At 42.1% G+C, this 20,808-nt stretch overlaps 1 protein-coding gene across 1 annotated transcript in view; it reads left to right on the top strand.

Annotated features, from left to right (window-relative positions):
* Positions 1–19,774, top strand: part of chrna11 (cholinergic receptor, nicotinic, alpha 11) — a gene marked incomplete at both ends in the record, with an annotated part of 20,363 nt that extends 589 nt beyond the window's left edge. Inside the window, 9 exons of the mRNA XM_080442121.1 lie at positions 3,886–4,025; positions 4,718–4,762; positions 5,080–5,189; positions 5,522–5,601; positions 9,628–9,795; positions 11,005–11,199; positions 15,526–15,612; positions 16,345–16,454; positions 19,019–19,774. Of these exons, the coding sequence (XP_080298247.1) occupies positions 3,886–4,025; positions 4,718–4,762; positions 5,080–5,189; positions 5,522–5,601; positions 9,628–9,795; positions 11,005–11,199; positions 15,526–15,612; positions 16,345–16,454; positions 19,019–19,774 (1,691 nt within the window). The remainder of the gene's footprint in view (positions 1–3,885; positions 4,026–4,717; positions 4,763–5,079; positions 5,190–5,521; positions 5,602–9,627; positions 9,796–11,004; positions 11,200–15,525; positions 15,613–16,344; positions 16,455–19,018) is intronic.
* Positions 19,775–20,808: the final 1,034 nt, after the last annotated feature.

Genomic DNA, 20,808 nt, shown 5'->3' with positions numbered 1-20,808 from the left:
GGTATACAGTATATCTAGTATATATAGTGTATATAATGAGAAGGTATACACCGTACACAGAAGAATCCTGTGTACATTTTACTCTGAGAGTGTACAAATGAAGCCAAATGGACCCGTTCCAATTTTTTTTTCTCAGAGTTAAAATAACACTGGATTTTCCTGTGCAAACAGTACAACTGTAAAACAGTACATAAATACCGTAAATATGATGAGCTGAAACTGCAATCAACAATTTTGCAACAATTCTGCCCTCATCTAGCTATCGTCGTTCTCTTCCAAAGAGAGCTGTAAGCTAAAAGCTCTAGCAAACACATCCTTTCTACTGAATAGAATTTATGGATCTGCTCTCCTGTGCACCCTGTCCCTCGTCATGGTGTTGTGAACGTCTTTCTGCAGCGGAGCTTAGAGGCTCATTACAACGGCTTTAATAGAACTAGTATGTCTTCTTCTTATCTTATGTGCTCATGCCCTATTGTAATTTTCTGTCTGTCAGTTCTAAGGGAAATTAAGAAAGTTTTTGGGGATGTCTATATCCACACGGTTTTGTACAGGGATTAGACTGTAATTGTATAACACAGGTGTACATTTGTACATTTTTGTGCCACACACGCCTCTCAATATTACAAAAATAGCTGGAAGAAGGTCCCCCTAATATTTTAGCGTGGCATGAAAAATGTATGTCCATTTGTCATTGGAGAAATGATCTTACTCTTGAGGAGTATAATTGCAATATATCTGAAAGAGAAATGGTTAAGAGTAAAATTATGTACTGTAAGGGGGTATCAAATATAAGACAATGAGGGTTGCTGTTATTATCTATTTTGGGTTTATTTTTGATTGTCACTTCCCACACACACACACACACACACACACACACACACACACACACACACACACACACACACACACACACACACACACACACACACACACACACACACCCACACCCACACACACACCCCCCCCCCCCCACACAGACACACACACACACACACACACACACACACACACACACACACACACACACACACACACACACACACACACACACACACACACACACACACACACACACACACACACACACACACACACACACACACACACACACACACACACACACATATAAAATGACCCACACTTAAGACAAGAACACAGGAAAACATGAAAACAAATCATTCTTAAAAAATTAAAAAAGTATATATATGTATATATTTGTTTTACTTTTTTAAATAATTATCGTTTTTTTTTAACGTTTTTGTGTTTTCCTGTGTTCTTGTCTTAAGCGTGGGTCATTCTATACTATAGTTTATTGTTGAGGAAAATATTGAAAGAGACTATACTGCCCTACAAAGCCAAAGTGCAGAAAAGGTGCAGTACATTTTTGGACACAGTGAGTTTCTGTCTCAAAGGTCAAATCAACCTTCAGGATTTTGGAGGATAAACAATTACCTCAATATTACTTATATACCGATAAACCATTTGGCTGGCCAATTGAAACACTTAAAGCCTTTTTTTTTTATCAGTTTGACTCTGCATAGTTACTGCACTTTGGCTTTGTAAGGCAGAATAATATTAGTATGTAAAGTGCTCTGAGAGGAACGTGAATTATTGCAAAACTAAATTGTGATAGTTTGGTAGATGGCAAGCACATTCTTAGCTGAACTCTTCTCATTCTTAACTTTCCATGAAGATATTTGAGAGAATAATTGTAGAACACAAGGTGTTGTGATAGATTGCGGGAAGAAGGACAATATTATTATTATAGCATTCTGAAAATAACAGTTTGAGCTTTCCTTTGATCTGCTGGTAGAAAACAAACAAACAAGCAAAACCAAAAACGGTTGTAATGGTTTGCAAAAGGATGGATGATGAGCACAATTATATAGTAGAATTGTTGAAGGTACAGTATCTTTGAATGGATTTAGTTTTTCTTCCTTCTGCAATTCTGTATTCACGCCAATTGCACACATCTGTATAGAACCACCCATTAGAAATAAGCAGGCAGAAGCAACATTCTCACACTCAGTTGCTGGTGATTTAATACATAATCTTTCATGCTGGCTGCCTATGACCATCTAGCACGGTTTTAATTTTTAATACGCAGGACAATATCCGATAAAGTATATTCACACTTCACAAGGCCCTATAATTCTTTTTATAAACTCCAAAAGAATTCTTATTCAACGATTTACATAACACTGTTCCTTTAATACAGTATGTAGTTAGCCTGAGGACATCTCATACAAACATTATTAAAAATGCATTAATACCAATTATGCACTAAGGAGACTTCCTGTTAGCTTTTAATTCTGTTTTACTAGCTGTATGGTTTTGAGCCTTTTTGGGTCTGTTTGCCACACTCTCCCTAAATGCATACATTTTGGCATAATACATCTATATAATAAGAATGGAATTACTACAGTATGTGAAATTGAAATATTCTGATTCTAATTCAGATTAAATCACTATGTTCAAAGGCACATTCATTGCAATAGAACAGCCAAACTGAAGAGACAAAATCATGTAAGAATAGATGTAAAACCTAAGAGACATCCCACTGAAAATGACCTTTTAAAGACTGCTTTTTAAGAGATTTTTTATTACTGTCTGTCATTCCGTGCGTTAACGGTGAATGTTCCAGCACGGTTTGCTTCACCTTTCCCTCATGTTCTTGTCCTTGAGTTCTTGAAACCACGGATGTCAGTGCAAATGGAGATACGGGTGCTTACATGGTCTCCTCTCAAAATGTAAAATATTATTTGATTGTCCCTGTCTCTCTCTGTTGGATAGATACAGTATGTGACTGGAAAGTGCTGGAACCTAATTTGTAGGTGTAATATATTTTTTACGTTCTTTTGTCTAATAGCTGTATGGTTTTAGATTTGTTTTTTTTACAGCATGGCTCCTAAGGGCCGAGCTCCACATGGAAGTCACGCCTGCCTCGTTTTATTGCGTTTTATCTGTGGTATCTTATTGTTCATGTGGATTGCTACCTAATAAGAAATTAAAACAGCTAAAGAATTAAAATATAATTCACATGGGTGCATGTGTTTGTCAGTCAACGTGAGAGTTGTGGTTCAGATAAATATCTAAAGGGACTTGTCTTGTAGATATTTATGAAACTCCTCCTTTTACAGTAGGTGGTTGAAATGTCATCCGAACCTTCGCCTTCTTTTTTCCTCTTCTCTAAAATAAGATGCCATCTCCCGTATCTTCTTCCTCTAGTCACGCTACTGTGCCCTTATCATGATTTTAAAAAACGAATAAATAATGAAATACTACTGTACGTACCACTATTCTTTCTGCTGGTATTGGCATTCGTCTTGCATGCTATTTTTAGGATTATAGGAACACTGTCTGAGCTCGATGGCACTGGCCCTTGTAATCCTTACCACCGGCTGCTGGCAACGTGGGTGAACTACTAATACGAGCTTATTCTACACTTGTACTCTTAACCATTTGAACCCCATCATCCATATGCTGGGGGGAACACTAGGGTTGTGACACGTTGTGAGCTTGTAGATCGGCTATTTTTGGCAAAGGGATTTGGTGTAGACGGAAAAAAAGAGCTGCAACTACAGAGCTAAACTCAGGTCCAGTCCAGAGGGTTTAAGTGATGAAGTCACTCCGGAAGACAGAGTATAACCTAAATGTATGAAATGCAACTGTAAAGGTCCTTAAACACCGGGGCGATTTCTTCATGCGAATAATACGTTTTTTTTAAAAACCTTATAAAGTCAATGCAAGCTTACATGGAGCGAAAAAGCGTCTTTTAATTATTCGGAACGAGTCCGAATTTTGCGTATATTCGCATATTCGCCGGTGTGTAACCGCCTTAAGTCATACTGCACAAATGTAACTGTAGAACCATCTCCCCTGCAGTGTCTCTGCAAGGGCCTCACCAGAGGAGCCTGCTAAAGAATCTGCTGAAGGACTACAACCGGATGGAACGTCCGGTGGCCAATGATTCTCACTCACTCCAGGTCTACTTCTCAATGAGTTTGATACAGATCATGGATGTGGTAAGTGTGTGCTTCAGCGTTCGCACTACGTTTCCCTGGATGCGTGGGTTAACCCATTAAGACCGGGAACGCATCTGTGTCACTTTAGATTTCTTTGGCTATTCAAAAATAGCAGATCTACAAGCTCGTAGCGCGGCACAGAGTGCCGTGCTACGAGCTTGTAGATCTGCTATTTTTTTAAAAACAAATCGCCAAAATGTGTGCAAATCTTTGAATATATATAACCATTTTTAACTCAAATGTTTGCTTCTGGGGGTCCCTGGAACAAAATATTTCGAGATGGGGGGGTCTGCGGACAAATACATATCATTTTGGGTGGTCCTTGACATGAAAAAAGTTTGAGAACCACTGATATTATAGCAACACGTTGTTTTTTCCAAATAACTGTTCGATTTAAAAAACATATTTATTCAAAGATTTGCAAAAACTTTTCACGATTAAAATAAATAAATAGCAGATCTACAAGCTCGTAGCACGGCTGAGCTTGTAGATCTGCTATTTTTGAATAGCCCAAAGTATAAAATAATGGTTGTAGCAAAGAAATCTAAAATGATACAGTATGCGTTACCGGATTGAATGGGTTTAAGTGTAAGGACGTAGCTATATCCACTCTTTCTTCAGTTCCAATGTTACTTGATCTTGTCTCGTAAGAAGAAGGTTTTGCTCAAGATGTTTAACAATGTGTCTTCTAGGATGAGAAAAACCAAGTCCTCACTACAAACATTTGGCTACGGATGGTAAGTCCCACTGTGGTGGTGGTGGTGGGGGGGGGGGATTAGCATTATTGCTCTTGTAGAAAGACTTTCAAACACCAGCTGGGGTAAAAAAATCATGCTTTTACTTGAACTGAAGTTTAATGTGAACTTTTACAGGCTTTTAAAGCTTTGTGGCCAATGAGATCTCATCAAAAACTGATAAAAAACTAGCATGGAGAGAAATCTGAAATTAAGTTATTTTAAGAGGGCAGAAACTGTTGTAGTATTGTATTGTTTGATTTCAATGATCTAAGAGCTGTGGAGACACTAAGTGTACCATACCTGTCCGTATCTGATAGAGTTGGTTTGACCACTACCTCCAGTGGAACCAGACTGAACACCCTGGAGTGAAAAACCTTCGCTTCACGACGGACCAGGTCTGGACACCAGACATCCTGCTGTACAACAGGTAACACACACACACACACACAACACACACACACACACACGCACACACACACACACACACACACACACACACACACACACACACACACACACACACACACACACACACACACACACACACACACGATTGAAAAAATCAAGATACCAAGATACAAGATTTGTGCCTTACAGCAACAATATAGTACTGTATATTATGTGCGTACTCTAATAAATACGAATAAATACTTACGCGCACTTGAGACTTTACTCTGCATATATGAAAACACACAGAGAAAACGTCAGAAAGTAGTGTCCTAAGTTGAAAGTTCTACCCTCTCCTCTCTCCTTCCTTAGTGCAGATGATGACTTTGACTCTACCTTCAAGACCAACGTTCTAGTCAATTCCAGTGGATATGCAGAGTACCTACCTCCAGGTGAGGAATTCTCTCCCTCTTCTCCTCCATGTTTACTGCACTTTGCTCACATAAGCTGCTGGGTAGCAGAGAAGGAAAAGGTGTTTAAACAATACTGTATATCCATCCATCAACCTGTCTCTATCGAACTATCGAGTGGCAGGGTGACCTTTTTTTTTTTTGCAATACCATTCTGTCAGGGGTTTTCAAGTTCAACCCAAACGCAGAAAGATGCAGGTGCAATTTTAAGTGTGAAAACCAAGATTACTTCTCCAGTACTCGCAGGTTAAGAAACATATAGGCATATTGGAAAAAACACAGACAATCCGACAAGCACAAAACAAGCGGGTATATTTACACGGGAAGACTAACTACACACAAGGGAACACAATGGACAATCAACTCAGGAGGCACAAGTGAAGAAGATAATAAACACAGGGTGGAGCGATAAGACAAACAGCTACAAGGGAAGGGAAACATTAGAACTTTACTTCAAAATAAGATACAGAATGAATAAAATGACAGATTGTGACACCATTCTATAACCAAAAGGCCACAGGTCTGACCGCTGCATCACCCTCTATGTCCTAAACCATTTAAGCGCTACATGCAGTACTTCGTAATATGACAAATAGCGAAAATAGCCAATCTACAAACTTGCAATACGTTGTGTCGCGATGCGACGTGTTCTGAACAGGCAGATTGGCTGTATTTGCCCAAAATAGAAACTCCAGATTGAAAGTGGTTAAACAACCACATGTCTAGACTCCAGCCATGCCTGCTTTCCACCTATAGACACACACTTCTACCTGGTTGCCAGTCACTCTGGATAGCATACATGTGTATCAATCTCATTTTAATTTCTCTGAAGCAATGACAGTATCTCGTATCCTACACACATTTCACGTTAATATTTTATTATGTAAAAGGACATCGTTGGTTAGTCACTGTTTCCTAATTCTCAATGTGCCATCTTACATCTATATATAGGAAGTATTCACTTCCCTTTCGTAGCCCGGAGGCAAGAGCCGTGTAAGCCTCTGCAAGCCACAGGCTCTCTGTGGGGTTCTCTTAGGACTGCACTTGACACTCTCTTAAGTCATCTCATTCTAAAGCACTTTAAAGAACGCTCTGTGATGCAATCTCATGTGCCAGCCTGAAAGAATTGGATGTATGAAGCAGTCACCTTGTCGGTTTCCTTTGGCGGCCATGTTTATTCACAAGCCGCTGCTCAATGTAAACACAGTTCCTTGATGCCGTGATTTAGATCACAGTCAGTCAACAAACAAGAGGAAGAGGGGGGGTTGATTGGGTCTTCCCTTAATAACATGCTGCACAAAAATAGACAGACGAACGGATGGACAAATTGTGGGCGATACGTTGGAAGAAAGGAAGAAAGAAAGAGAAAGCTAGAGAAAGATCATGTGAGTGAGTGAGTGAGTCATTGAGTCAGGCAATCAGCCAGTGAGTGAGTAGAAGAGAGAGAGAAATCAGAGGGAGAAAAAAAATAAAGAGAGAAAAGGGTGAAGCATGAGATGTCAAGAAAGATTGAGACAGAAAGTGAAAGCCGGGGAGTGAAAAAATAGAAAGAGGGAGTGGGGGTGAAAGGAGTACAGGGAGAGAGAATTAACTACACCAAAAGAGGGAGAGAAAGGGATTAGGCATAGGTTGTGAGGGAGAGCGATACATCACTTCTACCAACCCAGGGCTCTCCCTTATAAAAGCCTGCGTGCAATTACTGGGGTCCTTTTGGCCTTGGTATTGTCAAGAGAAGAAAGGCCACAGGGAGTCTGCGACTGCGTGGCAGGCATGGAGCTGATGCACCGGCTGGGGTGAATAATTCAGAAGCATATCCTCCCAGTTCCCGGGTGGCTGCTGTGTGTTATCATTTTGGGGAGAGCTGCTTTTGTAGCTGTGGGGTCTGAAGGTGCCGTCTTCTGTTTTATTTTGGGGGTCTGCTTAATTATGTCACTGGAGATGAGAGGATGTGCCTCTAGGTGAGAGCTGGAGTGGGTTGGGTGTCTGTGTAAAAAGTCTGTGAATCACACAGGAGATTTAGTTTCTTCATGAGAATTTGTTTTCTTGAGTAATGGGCTTAGGGAGTCTGGGGTAAGCGAAGCTGTGAAGGAGAGAGAGAGAGAGAGAGAAAGGGAGAGAGAGAGAGAGAGAGAGAGAGAGAGAGAGAGAGAGAGAGAGAGAGAGAGAGAGAGAGAGAGAGAGAATGAGAGATGGTTGCAGTGCTGCAGAAAAAAAATATGTTGTCTTTTAAGAGAATAATTTCAAGGTTATCACTTATCACTGGAAGACAGACAGAGAGCGAGAGAGAGCGAGACGAAGAGAGAGCGTGGAGTTGCTAAAATATAGGCTACATGTAGGCAGCAGTGCTGTGCATTGCAAAAGGAGATAAAATCCTGCTTTTAGCTAATCAGGGTAGTGCCTCAGGAGCTCCTAATGGCAGTAATTATAGACGGAACGGAAGGCAAGCTGTTTTAAAGGCTCTGGATTAGTAGCTGGATTTTTTTAGATTGCTGCATGTAGTTTTGTGACATTGAATCTTTTTGTGTACATTATGTCTGATTCTGGCCATCATGGGTGGTCAGGGTAAAATTGGCTAAATCATATACAAACAAATTGTATTTCCCAGTATTGGAATTGTCATTTGTGCCAGTCCTCTGGTTGCTCAAAGCATCGTGCTGGCTAATCTCTTCAAATTTGTCTTTTCCGCTGTCCATTTCCATTCACCTCTAAAAGCTGATTCACATGTCGGCTCCCTCACAATGAATGTCTTTGAGAGCGGTTTGTTAGATTCCTTTGGCATTTTGGTCCCGTGGCATTCCTGGAAGTCTCAATAGTCTTGATTTGTTAATTTGGGTAATTACTGCAATGTTCAACGTGTGTGCGAGCATATGTGAAAGTGCAATTGACTGCATACTAATGTGTACTTGGGTGAGGTTTTACATAAGGCAGTGGTTCTCAACCGTTTCCTGGAGGCTTTTTTTCGGGGCCCACTTGAAAATCTTGAAAGTGTTCACGGCCCACCCATCTGACCCCTTGGCAGCCGGTGGGCCACGTCCACTTTCAGAGCATGTTTCTTTTAATGGTCCATCAATCGATTGTGTTCTGGCTTGGATCAATGGATAGTATACTTATCCATAGTATAGTTGTGGGATCGCTTCAGCGATCACACTATGTTATCTTCACTAGTTATTATTATTCCGCCCGTTTTTGGATTGGTCAAGCTTCACGTGACATCACAATATGTAATATAAATAGGTAAGCCAGAATTAATCAGGAACAGTACTTTCTAGTGTGATACTATCAACATTCTTAGCGATCCCACACTGTTTCTTCAGGAACAGTACTTTCTAGTTTCTAATTGGTATCATAAAGAAAACTCATTTATTTCAAGGTTTTAAAGAAAGATTTTGTGTTTTTTTTTGCATTATTATTAATGTTGTTAATAATGTCAACCTGTGGGCCCCGGCCCACATGTTGAGAATCGTAAGGCACTGATCTAATAATAATGGCAGCAAGCATGGAGCGTCTCCCTTCACAGCTGCATCCTTGGATCACTGGGACCGAGGTGACAGCCTGTACATGCAGGCAGCCTGTAAACAAAGTTTATGTTTTCCGAACTGAACATCTGACTGCTGTGAGCAACATCGCTGCAAGCTTGTTATATACTTTTTTTCCTCCCTTTTATCTCATTTCGTATGGAGGGTGTCTCTGATCGTGACTTCATTTTCACCTCAGCCAACTAATAACCTTCAAACTTATCAAAGCTCAAAACATTCCCCATCTCACTCCCATTCGCTCCCTCTTGCTGATGACATGAATAACAATACTTGCCAAACCTAATATATCTATCTAGTAATAAGATTTTCATACCATACTGAATCTCTCTCTCTCTCTCTCTCTCTCTCTCTCTCTCTCTCTCTCTCTCTCTCTCTCTCTCTCTCTCTCTCTCTCTCTCTCTCTCTCTCTCTCTCTCTCTCTCTCTCTCTCTCTCTCTCTCTCTCTCTCTCTCTCTCTCTCTCTCTCTCTCAGGGATCTTCATGAGTACATGCAATGTGGATGTTCGCTGGTTCCCTTTTGACATCCAGGAATGTGAGCTGAAGTTTGGCTCCTGGACATTTGACGGCTGGTTGCTGGACCTTCAGATGACTGACGCTGATATCTCAGGCTATATGGCCAATGGAGAGTGGGACCTAGTGGGTGTGTATAGGGTGAATAGACAAGGTGGTCCGTTCTCAATAAATGTCTGTGTTCAGCTGTTCTCCATTTACATTTGAGCGATCAGTCACACTACGTTGAGTATCTCTTCATCATGTTGAAATTTCATTAATATATTTTCCGGGCTATGGTAAATCCAGCAACTCACAATTTATTATAAATGTCAGGAATATCTTTCCTTTCCATCCTATTTCTTTGCCCCAGTAGCCATTTTTCATTCTTTTTTTTCACGGCATGGCCAAAAGGCCATGCTGTCTAGAACAGGATTTGTTGTAGACCAATCATTGCTCACAAAACAGAACCACCTCTGGCCATAAACCGCCTGGAAGGAACAACAAGGAAACTTCAAACTGAAACTGAAAACGGGATCATAGATGATAATATATGAATGTAAAAACATATTTTGTTTCAGCGAATAACTTGGTTACACCAAAATTGTTCTTGTGATGCACTTTTGTAGTTTTGTAGGTTAAGTATCTATAAAAGGACACAGACCATCGCACCCCACTAGTTAATGTGCAAGCAGCCAGTTGTTTGTCAGTGCGGGGAAGGGCTGTGCAAAATATTGACACAACCGAGTATCACCAAATTAGTTTTCACAATACTGGATTGATTGCCCTGCCCTTCGTTTCAATATGTATTCTGGGCTTAAAGTTCTCTGGCACTACGCCGCTGACATTTTTCTCTGTTTATTTTCACTCATGCATTAACTTATCATGCCCTTCCCATTTGAGAGCACTGTATTCCTAATTGGCAATCACAACACACTTAATCCCTGCAGCATTTAGAAACAACAATACTGTCAGATGGTTCACAGCATGTATCCTGTCACACACATATTTTTTTTTTCATTCCCATAGCCAGGAGGAACGTTCCTGTCAGCTGTTTGTATCCAATAACCTGGAAGGACAGTGATGGAATAGGCTAGTTGGTTGTCAAACAATAGCTATGCAACAGCTGACTGAGTAGGATAATGTTAGGATATGTTCTTTCTATCTAAGCTAAAATTCAATTTGAAAGGTCTGTATTAATGTTTGCAAAATACAGAGTTGCTTCATTCACAAACTGCAAAGCTAGTGACTTACCTACAGTAACTTATATCGACAACTAAAGATTGAACAGGAAGGCCATGCCCTTACTAGACTATATATGTTTTGTTTTAACCTTTGATTTCTCTGCCTCTACATCCAGGAGTGCCAGGCAAAAGGAATGAGGCGTTCTATGACTGTTGTAAGGAGCCCTACCCTGATGTCACGTTTGTCGTGACCATCCGACGGCGAACCCTCTACTATGCCCTGAACTTGCTTATCCCGTGTGTGCTGCTGTCTTCTATGACCCTCCTCATATTCGTCTTGCCTGCAGATTCTGGAGAGAAGATCTCACTGGGTGAGTGGAGTGGACCACCTTAATCTTTTTACCGTCATGTCTCCTGTTTCTTGACCTGCCACTTGTGTCATGGTCATTCTAGGATGGCATATTGTCCGTACTACTACTAAGTGGTTGTTTGAAATGCTGGCGCTCTAGGACTCAAATGTTGTTGTTGTCGGAACAAGCTCTGTATAAGAGCATCAGCCTAAAACGTAAAAGGCCAATCATATTTTTGGCCTATCCAGATTCGAATCAGATTCGTTTTTATTAAGTCTGAACAGCCAAAACATGCATGGAAGTTTGAAATGTGGTGACGTGTTGTGAGCTTGTAGATCAGCTATTTAAGGTGACCGACACCACCCTATTTTTTCCCCTTGTTTGTTCTAAATTTGGGTGGTACCAGATCATGGTTGCTCATAGTGTTGTGGCTGTGGGTGTCACTCACTTTGGAGAGGTAGTTAGCAGGTATGAGGGTATTTAGGGCATTTCCCCTTTAAGTATCTTAAATACCAAGCCCATTGATATTTGCTTAACCCTGTCTTCTACCCTGAGCCATCCCAAACTAGCAAAGTGTGTTGTAATTAGGTGGGTCATGGGTTTAAGGCAGAGAAGTAGTCGTATCAGTTTGTTTTGGGAGGTCTGAAGCTTAGTTTTTAGTGACATTGAAATGTTGGAGAACCAAGAGGTGCAAGCAAAATCAAAATGGCATTGAATGAGGGCTCCACGAGGCAACAAGGTTTGCTCCAGGTGTTATCTGGAGCCCACTAGTCCTGCCTGTAGCATATATATATCTTGGCCAAGGGGACTGCCCTTTGGCTGAGCATAACATGTTTGGATTCCCAAGCAGGAGACCTGGGTTAAAATCCAGGTGGTTACATGTGCTGCAGGGTGCTGCTGAAAAAGAACACACATGCACACTGCAAACCACCCTAAATAAAGGTAAATGAACTGCTTGAACTGCTGATGGAGAGAGGCAATTGCAACGATTCATCGATTGCCAAATTCATCATTGTAAGAGTAGGGAGACCACCTCCAACCACTGCAGCTATATTGTACTAACATACTCTACCATACAGATTGGATAAAAGTATGTTTTATTCATAAAAAAAAGAAGTCCCGGATTGTAGGTTCAAGTAGAAAACTGTGGCGTGGAGATGAAAGAGTGGAGGAAGAGGGTTTACTTTGGAGCTGGGAGTGGAGAGGGCTTACGGCACAAAATATAACGATCGGGAAGGGACACAACTGAAGGTAGAGGAAGGAAGGAGAGAGATGGATGGATATGGGAAAACAGCAAATTGGAAGAGAGATGGGAGAGAAATTGATAAAGGATGCGAGGGGAAAGCATAAGGGAAGGAAGAGAAGACTGATGAAGAGAGGGGTGGTAGGAGAGAGAGAGAGAGAGAGAGAGAGCAAAGGATGCTGCAGACTACTAAACTGAACGGTGAAACTTTGGAAGAAAAATAGCAGCAAATAATTTCCATTTCAGTCAGGAACAATCTTGTCATAGATTTAACCATTTATTGCAACCGTTTTTGTGATACTTGGCGCTGATTGGCTCCGCTCTTCAGATGCTCCCTGAGTTGGCCAAGTAGCATGCTTAGCTAAATCAGGGAACACAGTGTAGAAATCCCTCATGGGTCTACAAGAGCTGGCCCAAATTTCAGGTGGTTAAAGTTACAGGAGTTTTTACACTATGATGTTTGTTATATGAAATGTAAGTTTACCATAATCACAGTAAAAATGATCATGTCATATTCAAGGGCTTTTTGAGCGGTGTAGCCGCTCCTATAAGTGGGTTTGGGACCCATCCGTGGCGAAAGTTTTTCTTTCCGTCGCGAAAATGTGTCTTTCGCTGTACTGTGATTGGCTGATTGGCTGTGACGTACTGTGATTGGCTAGCGAGACGCATGATGAAATTAATAACTCATAAATAGCACCACTCACTTAAAAAAAAATACTTTTTTTTAAAGTGAGCTTCCATCACTGTGATGACCACTGTTGTTTTTGAGCACCGAGCGGTGCAAATATACAAGTGTCATAGCAAAGGGTCTGAATACTTATCTTTGCAGGACGTGCTGTGATTGGCTAGCGAGACACATGATGACATTAACTTAAAACCTCGCTCATAAATAGCACCGCTCACTTCACACTGGGTGTGATTTTTTTTAACTCCAGTTCAGCACAGCTGAGGTGTGTGTGTCACTGTCGTTGACACTCGTTAATGTTACTTGCATCAAGGCAATTATGTTGTGTTTCTGCATATTCTGAGCAGTTATTTCTTATAATGATGATTTATTTGTTTCCCTGGCACAAAAGGGGGCAATAAGAATAATAAATAAAACTAAATAAATGAATATCGGTATCGGCTATCGGCTAAATTGTTATTTTAAACATCGGTAAACGCAAAGCGTTGCCAGCAGCATATTACCATATATAAGTGGAGGGAGCCATATTCCAATGGACCGCCTTGTTCTGAGAATAGGCTGCGTGCGTAGAAATGCCAGGCGGATTAACATGTATTCAATCAGCAGACTGACAGCTGATTACAGCTGGGGCATATAACTCCTGTGTCCTGCATGAACTAACACAATGACAATGCTATATGCTATGCAATGTGTTTTAACCACGGATTAGACTTGTATTTATGCATTCTTCTTCTTTTCTTTTTGTCAAATAAGGTTTATTGGAGAATCAAATGCACATGAGAGGATATCAATACAAGTATTATAGAAGTCTCCATGTTTTAAATATAGGGTCTATTCATTCTAATCTAAAATCAATCAACAATCAATCAAAGAGTAAATTGTCCCTTTAGCTGCCCCTAGAGCCGTGGTTCTAAAATCTTTTCATGTCAAGGACATGTCAAGGACGTATTTGGCAACAGACCCCCATCTGAAAATATTTTGTGCCGTGATAGGCCGATACACGATTTGTCTTGTTAAAATGTTTAAATATATTCAAATCACATTTTTTCAAGATTATTTTAAAATAACAGACCCACAAGATCACAACACGTCGCATCGTGAAAGGCTGTGCTGCTCTTTGCACCCAGTACGAACTTTTGGCTAAACTGTGGCGCTACTAGATTAAAGGTCAGCGGGTGTCACCAAAACCATTAGGTGTTATCTTCCGGGAGCATGAAGGCGCACAGCAAATTCCATGGCAGTCCAGCCAGTAGCTTGGGAGGTATCTTGTTTTGTATAAGAGTAGCTGGACGGATGGACCTCACCATCCTTGGAACCCCACCACAAGCGGGGCTAAAAACACTCAGAGTTAATTACAAATACGATTAGACTCAGGTCTAAGTGAAAGCACAGGAAAATGACCAACAGAGGTCGAGGTAGGGCTGCACGGAGAGTACTTGCTGAAACCATGCCAGTGCAGCAGTGATGTCAAAGCATATCTTTAACCCAAATACAGGATGCATTACACAGCTTTTTTTTGCTACAGGAAAAAATGCCAAGCCTCACACGCGGCCAATTAACCTATTGATGTAATTAAGGCCTCGGAATTGATTAGCCAGAGAGAGAGAGCTTACATACTGCCTTCCAGGAATATACTCTGTCACTACTTGATGGACGAGTTACAGGGACCAACCAGGTGTCTGGGTCCATGGGTGCGTGGAGTGGGGTTGGGGACAATGGTAGAAAAGGAGTGTATACTCTTAAATTGAAATACTTCCTCTCAATTTCTAGACAAAACCTTCAAGAGAAGCACTCATTAATTTTGGAAAAAATACCCCAATCGGAAATTCATTTTATCTCTTGACCTGTGAGGGCTTGCGCGTTTGACAGATCTGTAACTGAGTGCTTTTGAATGAGTCCAGTTAAGCCAAGAAAGCACTCTTAAAATTTGGTTTGTGACGCAAGTGAGATGGATGGAAGAGAAGATGGAGCGAATGTAGGTTGGAGTGTGCGAGTGCGTATGTATGAGAGAGAGAAATGGAGATTGTTTACTGTACGTATGTGCAGGAGTGTGCGCGACAGGCACAGATGCAATTTGGACACTTTAAGATGTACTGGTTGTAGTGGAAAAATGTATGTCCATAAGTAATTTACTTAGCAAGCATTAGTCTGTCACACATACTAATTGGCATCCAAATAAATCGAGCCTAATCTAATCATATGAAGTCAGCTATCTTTGGTTTGGCCATTTGTCAGAACACTGAACACATTTAATGCTCATGGGAAAGTGCTTCATGCACAGAGCGTAAACCTTGATCAGGCCTGCCTGGGCTGTAAGCAATTTATTGTAATCTTTCACTCTCCATCTCTTTGTTTCTGTCCTATCCTCTTTTCCCTCTGTAACCCCTTCTTTCTCTCCCCCCCCCCCCTCTCTCATCAGGTATCACGGTGCTGCTGTCTCTTACTGTATTCATGTTACTGGTGGCGGAGATTATGCCAGCGACTTCTGACTCTATCCCTCTTATAGGTATGCGTGCTTGCCCGAGTTTGCCTATAATGTGTGTGTGTGTGAGTGTACTGCATATTGCTGGATTACAACGAAAACCCCACCTGGATTAACTTTTCTGTGATTTACATATTGTTATTTGAGCTGAAGTTTGACAAATTGTCTTTTATGGCTTCAGCTAGTTTCATAACATCTAACCCATAAAAGAAACCTATAAAATGTATTCAACAGTTAAATAAAATCCATGTATTTACATTTGGAATGTGAAACTGATGTAATTTTCTTAAAAGTGAACTTTTTGGAGATCCAATCCAAGGTTCATCCATGCAACAGCAGGGATATCATATGCATGTGTGCTTCCATGTGCTGTATGTGCCCGAACTAATTGTTCCTGCTTGGTGTCAAAATGAACTGCTTTTTGAGGCTGGGTGATTCTGGCCATCTGGTTGCCCTTAAACTTAATTGGGTAAATAAATCGCATGAGGCTCACTGCTACAAATTAGGTTTAGCAGGCAAACTGGAGCCAGCGACAGATGCGATGCCATCTTTGTGCCTAAAGACACAAATTCTGACCATTAAAAACTTCTGGGTAAAAAAAAAACGCAGAGTCATGAAGCTCAGAGCTGTGCTTTTAGCATTATTTGTTATTAAAGATGGCTCTTACTTATTAAATGATGCACTTAGTATGATGCAGCCTAACGCTATTCCCCCCCTCCCTCCATCTCCACGTGTCCCTCTCTCCTCCACTCCCAGGCCAGTACTTTGCCAGCACAATGATCATCGTAGGGATGTCAGTCATTGCTACAGTGGTGGTTTTGCAGTATCACCATCACGACCCCAATGGAACAAACATGCCCAAATGGGTAAGGCTGGAGCTCATTATAAGTTCTACTTTTGTAATTAACTACAGTTAATTACAAACATATTACTTGCATGTCTTAAAGCATAATCATCCGAATCTCCTCAATGTGATATGTCAAAAATATTAATGAAAAGTGCCATTTTCTGTCAACTAAGCATCAAATGTTCCCTACGGTACGTCCCTTTAAGATGTGACATCATTTGCTTTACATTGGTACAATCAATCATTTTGTCAGAGAAAGCTGCATTTTTTTAAAAGTGATGGAATGCCTCATTTAGGAACAAAAAACGTAATATATATTTAATGATAGATTATGTCATGTGGAGGACCAGCCACATACATCATTTAATACAACTAAATCTGAAACTCATTAGCTTAAACACACACTCTGTTTAATTTGTTACATATTTACAAGTAAGACGCGAGAACGCGGGAAGCGAACGCCAAAAAAAAAAAAAATGAATGAAAAAATAATATTAAAAAAAAAATACAAATTCACAAAAAAAATTTTTTTAATGTTTTTGAACAATTCAACAAAGTGTTTGAAGTGCCTGTTTCACCCACTTCCGGGGGTCGTAGCCAAAATCCGAGCCCGAAGTATTTGTTCGTAGACCCCCACTTAGGGGGGGTAGAAAAAGTTTCGGAGCGATTCGGGCACTTTTCATTTAACATGGGGTTTCAATGGGGAGTTTTTAGGAGCCTTCTCCGGGGCGTGGCTTCCGGGGGAAGGGGCGGGCTTAAACGCGACCTTGACAGGTGTGTTCAGTTTTCAAAGACCTTTCATTTGATGTATGGTACGTCTATATTGGACATTTACTTGGCTGCACACAGGCAGTGCACACAATACTGCACACAGAGACGCAGAGACGCAGAGAGACACACAAGCCGAGCACGGTGTCATAGTAAGCTCCACTTGCGCGGATTCCGCTGCGTTCGCAATAACATATTATCAGTTCCATCGCACCATAGTAAGTAACATGATTCTACCTGTCTGCCATTTTCAGTAACTTTAGTAACTAAAGTACGTCATCACCGCCTCTGCTATTTTCTCTCTCTGCATACTTCGGTGTCTTCATCAAACACAGCACATCTGACTTTCACAAGAGTATACTTTCAAAGCAACCTGGATCTGTGGGTGGATTTGGCTCGACTCTTTTCACCTGCCAGATTTTGCAGTGTCTTGTATTGAATGCCAGATAGTAGGTTGCCATTTTCAAAAGAGCTTCCAACATGTTTTGTTCTACAACAAGTGGCATAAGAGTAAACATTGTGGGCAATTATTTTAAAATCAACGTCTGCGTTAAGACCTTTCCTTGCAAAAAGGCACAGAATCATAATTTTCTAGTGGCAACCACACAGCTATTATGAGCCACTCTGACAGTCAAGCACAAACGGAGAATTGGTTGCAGCTTATCACAAATTATGCTTATTGCATTACAATAAAACTAAATTACATGACATATTGTACATATATGTCATTTCTAATATGAATATTTTATCACATCTTTCATGACTGCTGAGCAAATATACAAGCAGATGCTGTATAGATTGACACATCTGCAACGCCTTTCTGTTGATAAATGGCCCTATTTAGACAACCTAGTGGCCAATTAAAAAGCTAATTGATGGGGTCCAGAAGACGGTATTGAACCAGCACAGTTCATAATTGCACACCGGACCAAAACAACAACAGCAACAACAGGGACTATTACCTGGCAGATGAACACTCTTGGGGGGGGGGGGAGTAATTGAGCAGTCATCTGGACAATAGCTAGTCATTACATGCCAGACACCCATCTGGTTGCTGTGGGGCTAATGTGCCCTTTCAGGGGACCTGACCGTCTCTGTAAAGGAGCATTCATACAGTGGGATGACGAGATAAGTTGAAAATGGAACAGAATGGAAATGATTTGTACAGAGAAATCAGGACAGAAAATAACATGTCAAGTAGGACATAACAGAATAGAACATGACAGAACAGAGCAAAACAGAACATTTTGGACAAATGGAGCAGAACAAAATAGCTCAGAACAGCGGAACAAGGTTTCAAGCGGAACAAGGTTTCAATTTCCAGCTCCTTGCCAGAGGATATTCTAACATTTAGCTGACAAAATTCCGTAGATTTTTTTAAGCCTTGCTATAATCCCATTACCGTCATGCCGCAGTAACCTGCCAGTCAATTGAGTTAATACCACTATTTGGATTTAAATTAGGCTTTACAACACAAGTAGCCTTCCTGCACTGAAAGAGTAAGCGACACAGAGATCAGAAAGTGTTCTTTGCCAGAGGCACATTAATTGTGTGTATACCGGTGAGAATATCACTGTTATGCTAAGCATGAGTCCACCACCAGCACCAGCCACAGGCTCAGTCATCAACAGAATTGGGCTATTAGGCTCAAGTGTAGCAATGGCGTGATGCCAGGTTCAATGAACGTGGGTGGTCTTTTCCTTTCCTGCACTCATTTCCTCCCTTCTTTTTACCTTCTAAAACCCTTCTCCTCTCTACCTCTCTGCCTCTCTTCCCCTATCTTCTGCTCTCTCTCTCTCTCTCTCGCTCCCTCAGGTGCAACTCGTTTTGCTGCAGTGGGTGGCGTGGTTCCTTCGCATGAAACGTCCGGGGGAGGGCGATGACCCCGAGCGGCCACCCTGTGCCCCCCACCTGCGGCGCTGCTCCTCCGGCTCCCATAGCGGCGCCGGCAGCATCCCCAACAACCCGCCGGACCCCACTCTTCACCCGCTGCACCCCCAGAACCTGACTCCGTTCCAGCAGACTGGCCCGCACTTCCCGGGCCATCATCCCCACCTCCACTCCCAGTCCAGCACCAACAACAACGGGAACCTCCTCTACCTGGGCTTCCAGAGCCTGGACGAGCCGTCGCTCCTCCAGGAGAACATCCAGAGGAACAGCATCTCGACGGGACCTCCGCGCGTGGCGGCCAGCCCGCCTCCTCACCTGCCTGCCCAGTTCTGCAGCTCCCCGCCGCCCCCCATCCCTAACATGGACACCGTGGGGTGTCCCAGCAGCACTGTGTCGAGCGGCGGGGGCTTCTGCGGTGGGCCCGGGGTGGCCGGCGGGTGCTCGGCTGGGGTGCTGGGAGACCCCCAGCTCCAGGCCATACTGGAGGAGGTGCGCTACATGGCAGACCGCTTCAGAGAGCAGGACGAGGCGGAGTGCATGGCCGACCAGTGGAAGTTTGCAGCCGCTGTAATCGATCGTTTGTGTTTGGTGGTGTTCAGCGTATTCAACATCATATGCACCATCTCCATACTCATGGCCGCGCCCAACTTTGTGGAGGCAGTCTCCAAGGACTTTGTTTGAAAACAAGGGGGAAGGAGGGAAGGCGGGAGGGAGGGAGGGAGACTTGAAGAGGGTGTGAAACTAGGTTAGGCTGTGAGATGGAGTGGGCCAGCATCCAAGAAAATACGATTTTCAAGGAGCATAGACGCTATAATCTGTTTGTGAGGGACCAGGGAATGGCAAAAAAAATAATATATAAATGGTTCCCTCTTGCCATGCATACAGCTTTATGGTAAATTGAAAGATAAAGAGAAAACAGGTAAACAAAGAGAGGCAGATAGAAGAAACGTTGATGAGGTCAGGAGAAGGGGCGAGGCTTTATCAGCTCCTTGAGAAGGTGAAATGGATTGTGGTTAATTAAAACTTTCCCAGAGACCTGAGGCGAAGATGAGTGAGAGGGGCAATGAGAAGAGAAGAACTCAGTACAATTCCTTCGCAGATAAGGATTGGAGCCCTTGCAGTGACAGAGATATTAAGAGAGGGAGGGAGGAGGAAAGAGACAAGTAGATAGATAGAGCAGATAAATAAGACAGACATACAAGTCTGTTTTATTGCCTGCAGCGATGTGATTGTCCTTGACTCGCACATCCCCAAACAGGCTGAGGGGATAGTGCATCATTTAAATGGTTGAGGGGAGCATTGGCGAGGCACAGATGGGGCGGGGATTGTACAGAGATAGACAAAGAAATGCAGGTGCAAAGAAAAGGTGTTTGTCCTCCGTGACAACACAGAGTTTGATGGAGCTACAAAGACGTTGAGAGAATGAAACCAAACAAAACTACAGAAACTAAATGAGAAAACCCCAGCTTGCTCAGTGCGGACAAATGTGCAGATTTTCAAAGTGGATGAGAACGATCAAACAATGCCACAGAAGACTTTGGGAAACATAAAAGGAACCTCATGTATCATTCTGTTTTATCCGTCTAATGACCGCTGCCAATGGCAAAGGCCTTGGACAACCCTTAAGGCAAATAAGCCTCTTAAAAAGATGAAGTCCCTCCGCCCTGCCCCAAGAGCACCACTCCAACGTTCCACAGCCTTATCTCTCTCCGAGT

The sequence above is a fragment of the Gymnoscopelus braueri genome, assembly GCF_963280865.1.
Source record: "Gymnoscopelus braueri genome assembly, chromosome: 11".
In the NCBI taxonomy this organism is placed as follows: Eukaryota; Metazoa; Chordata; class Actinopteri; order Myctophiformes; family Myctophidae; genus Gymnoscopelus; species Gymnoscopelus braueri.
This window is presented reverse-complemented; position numbering and strand designations above follow the sequence as displayed.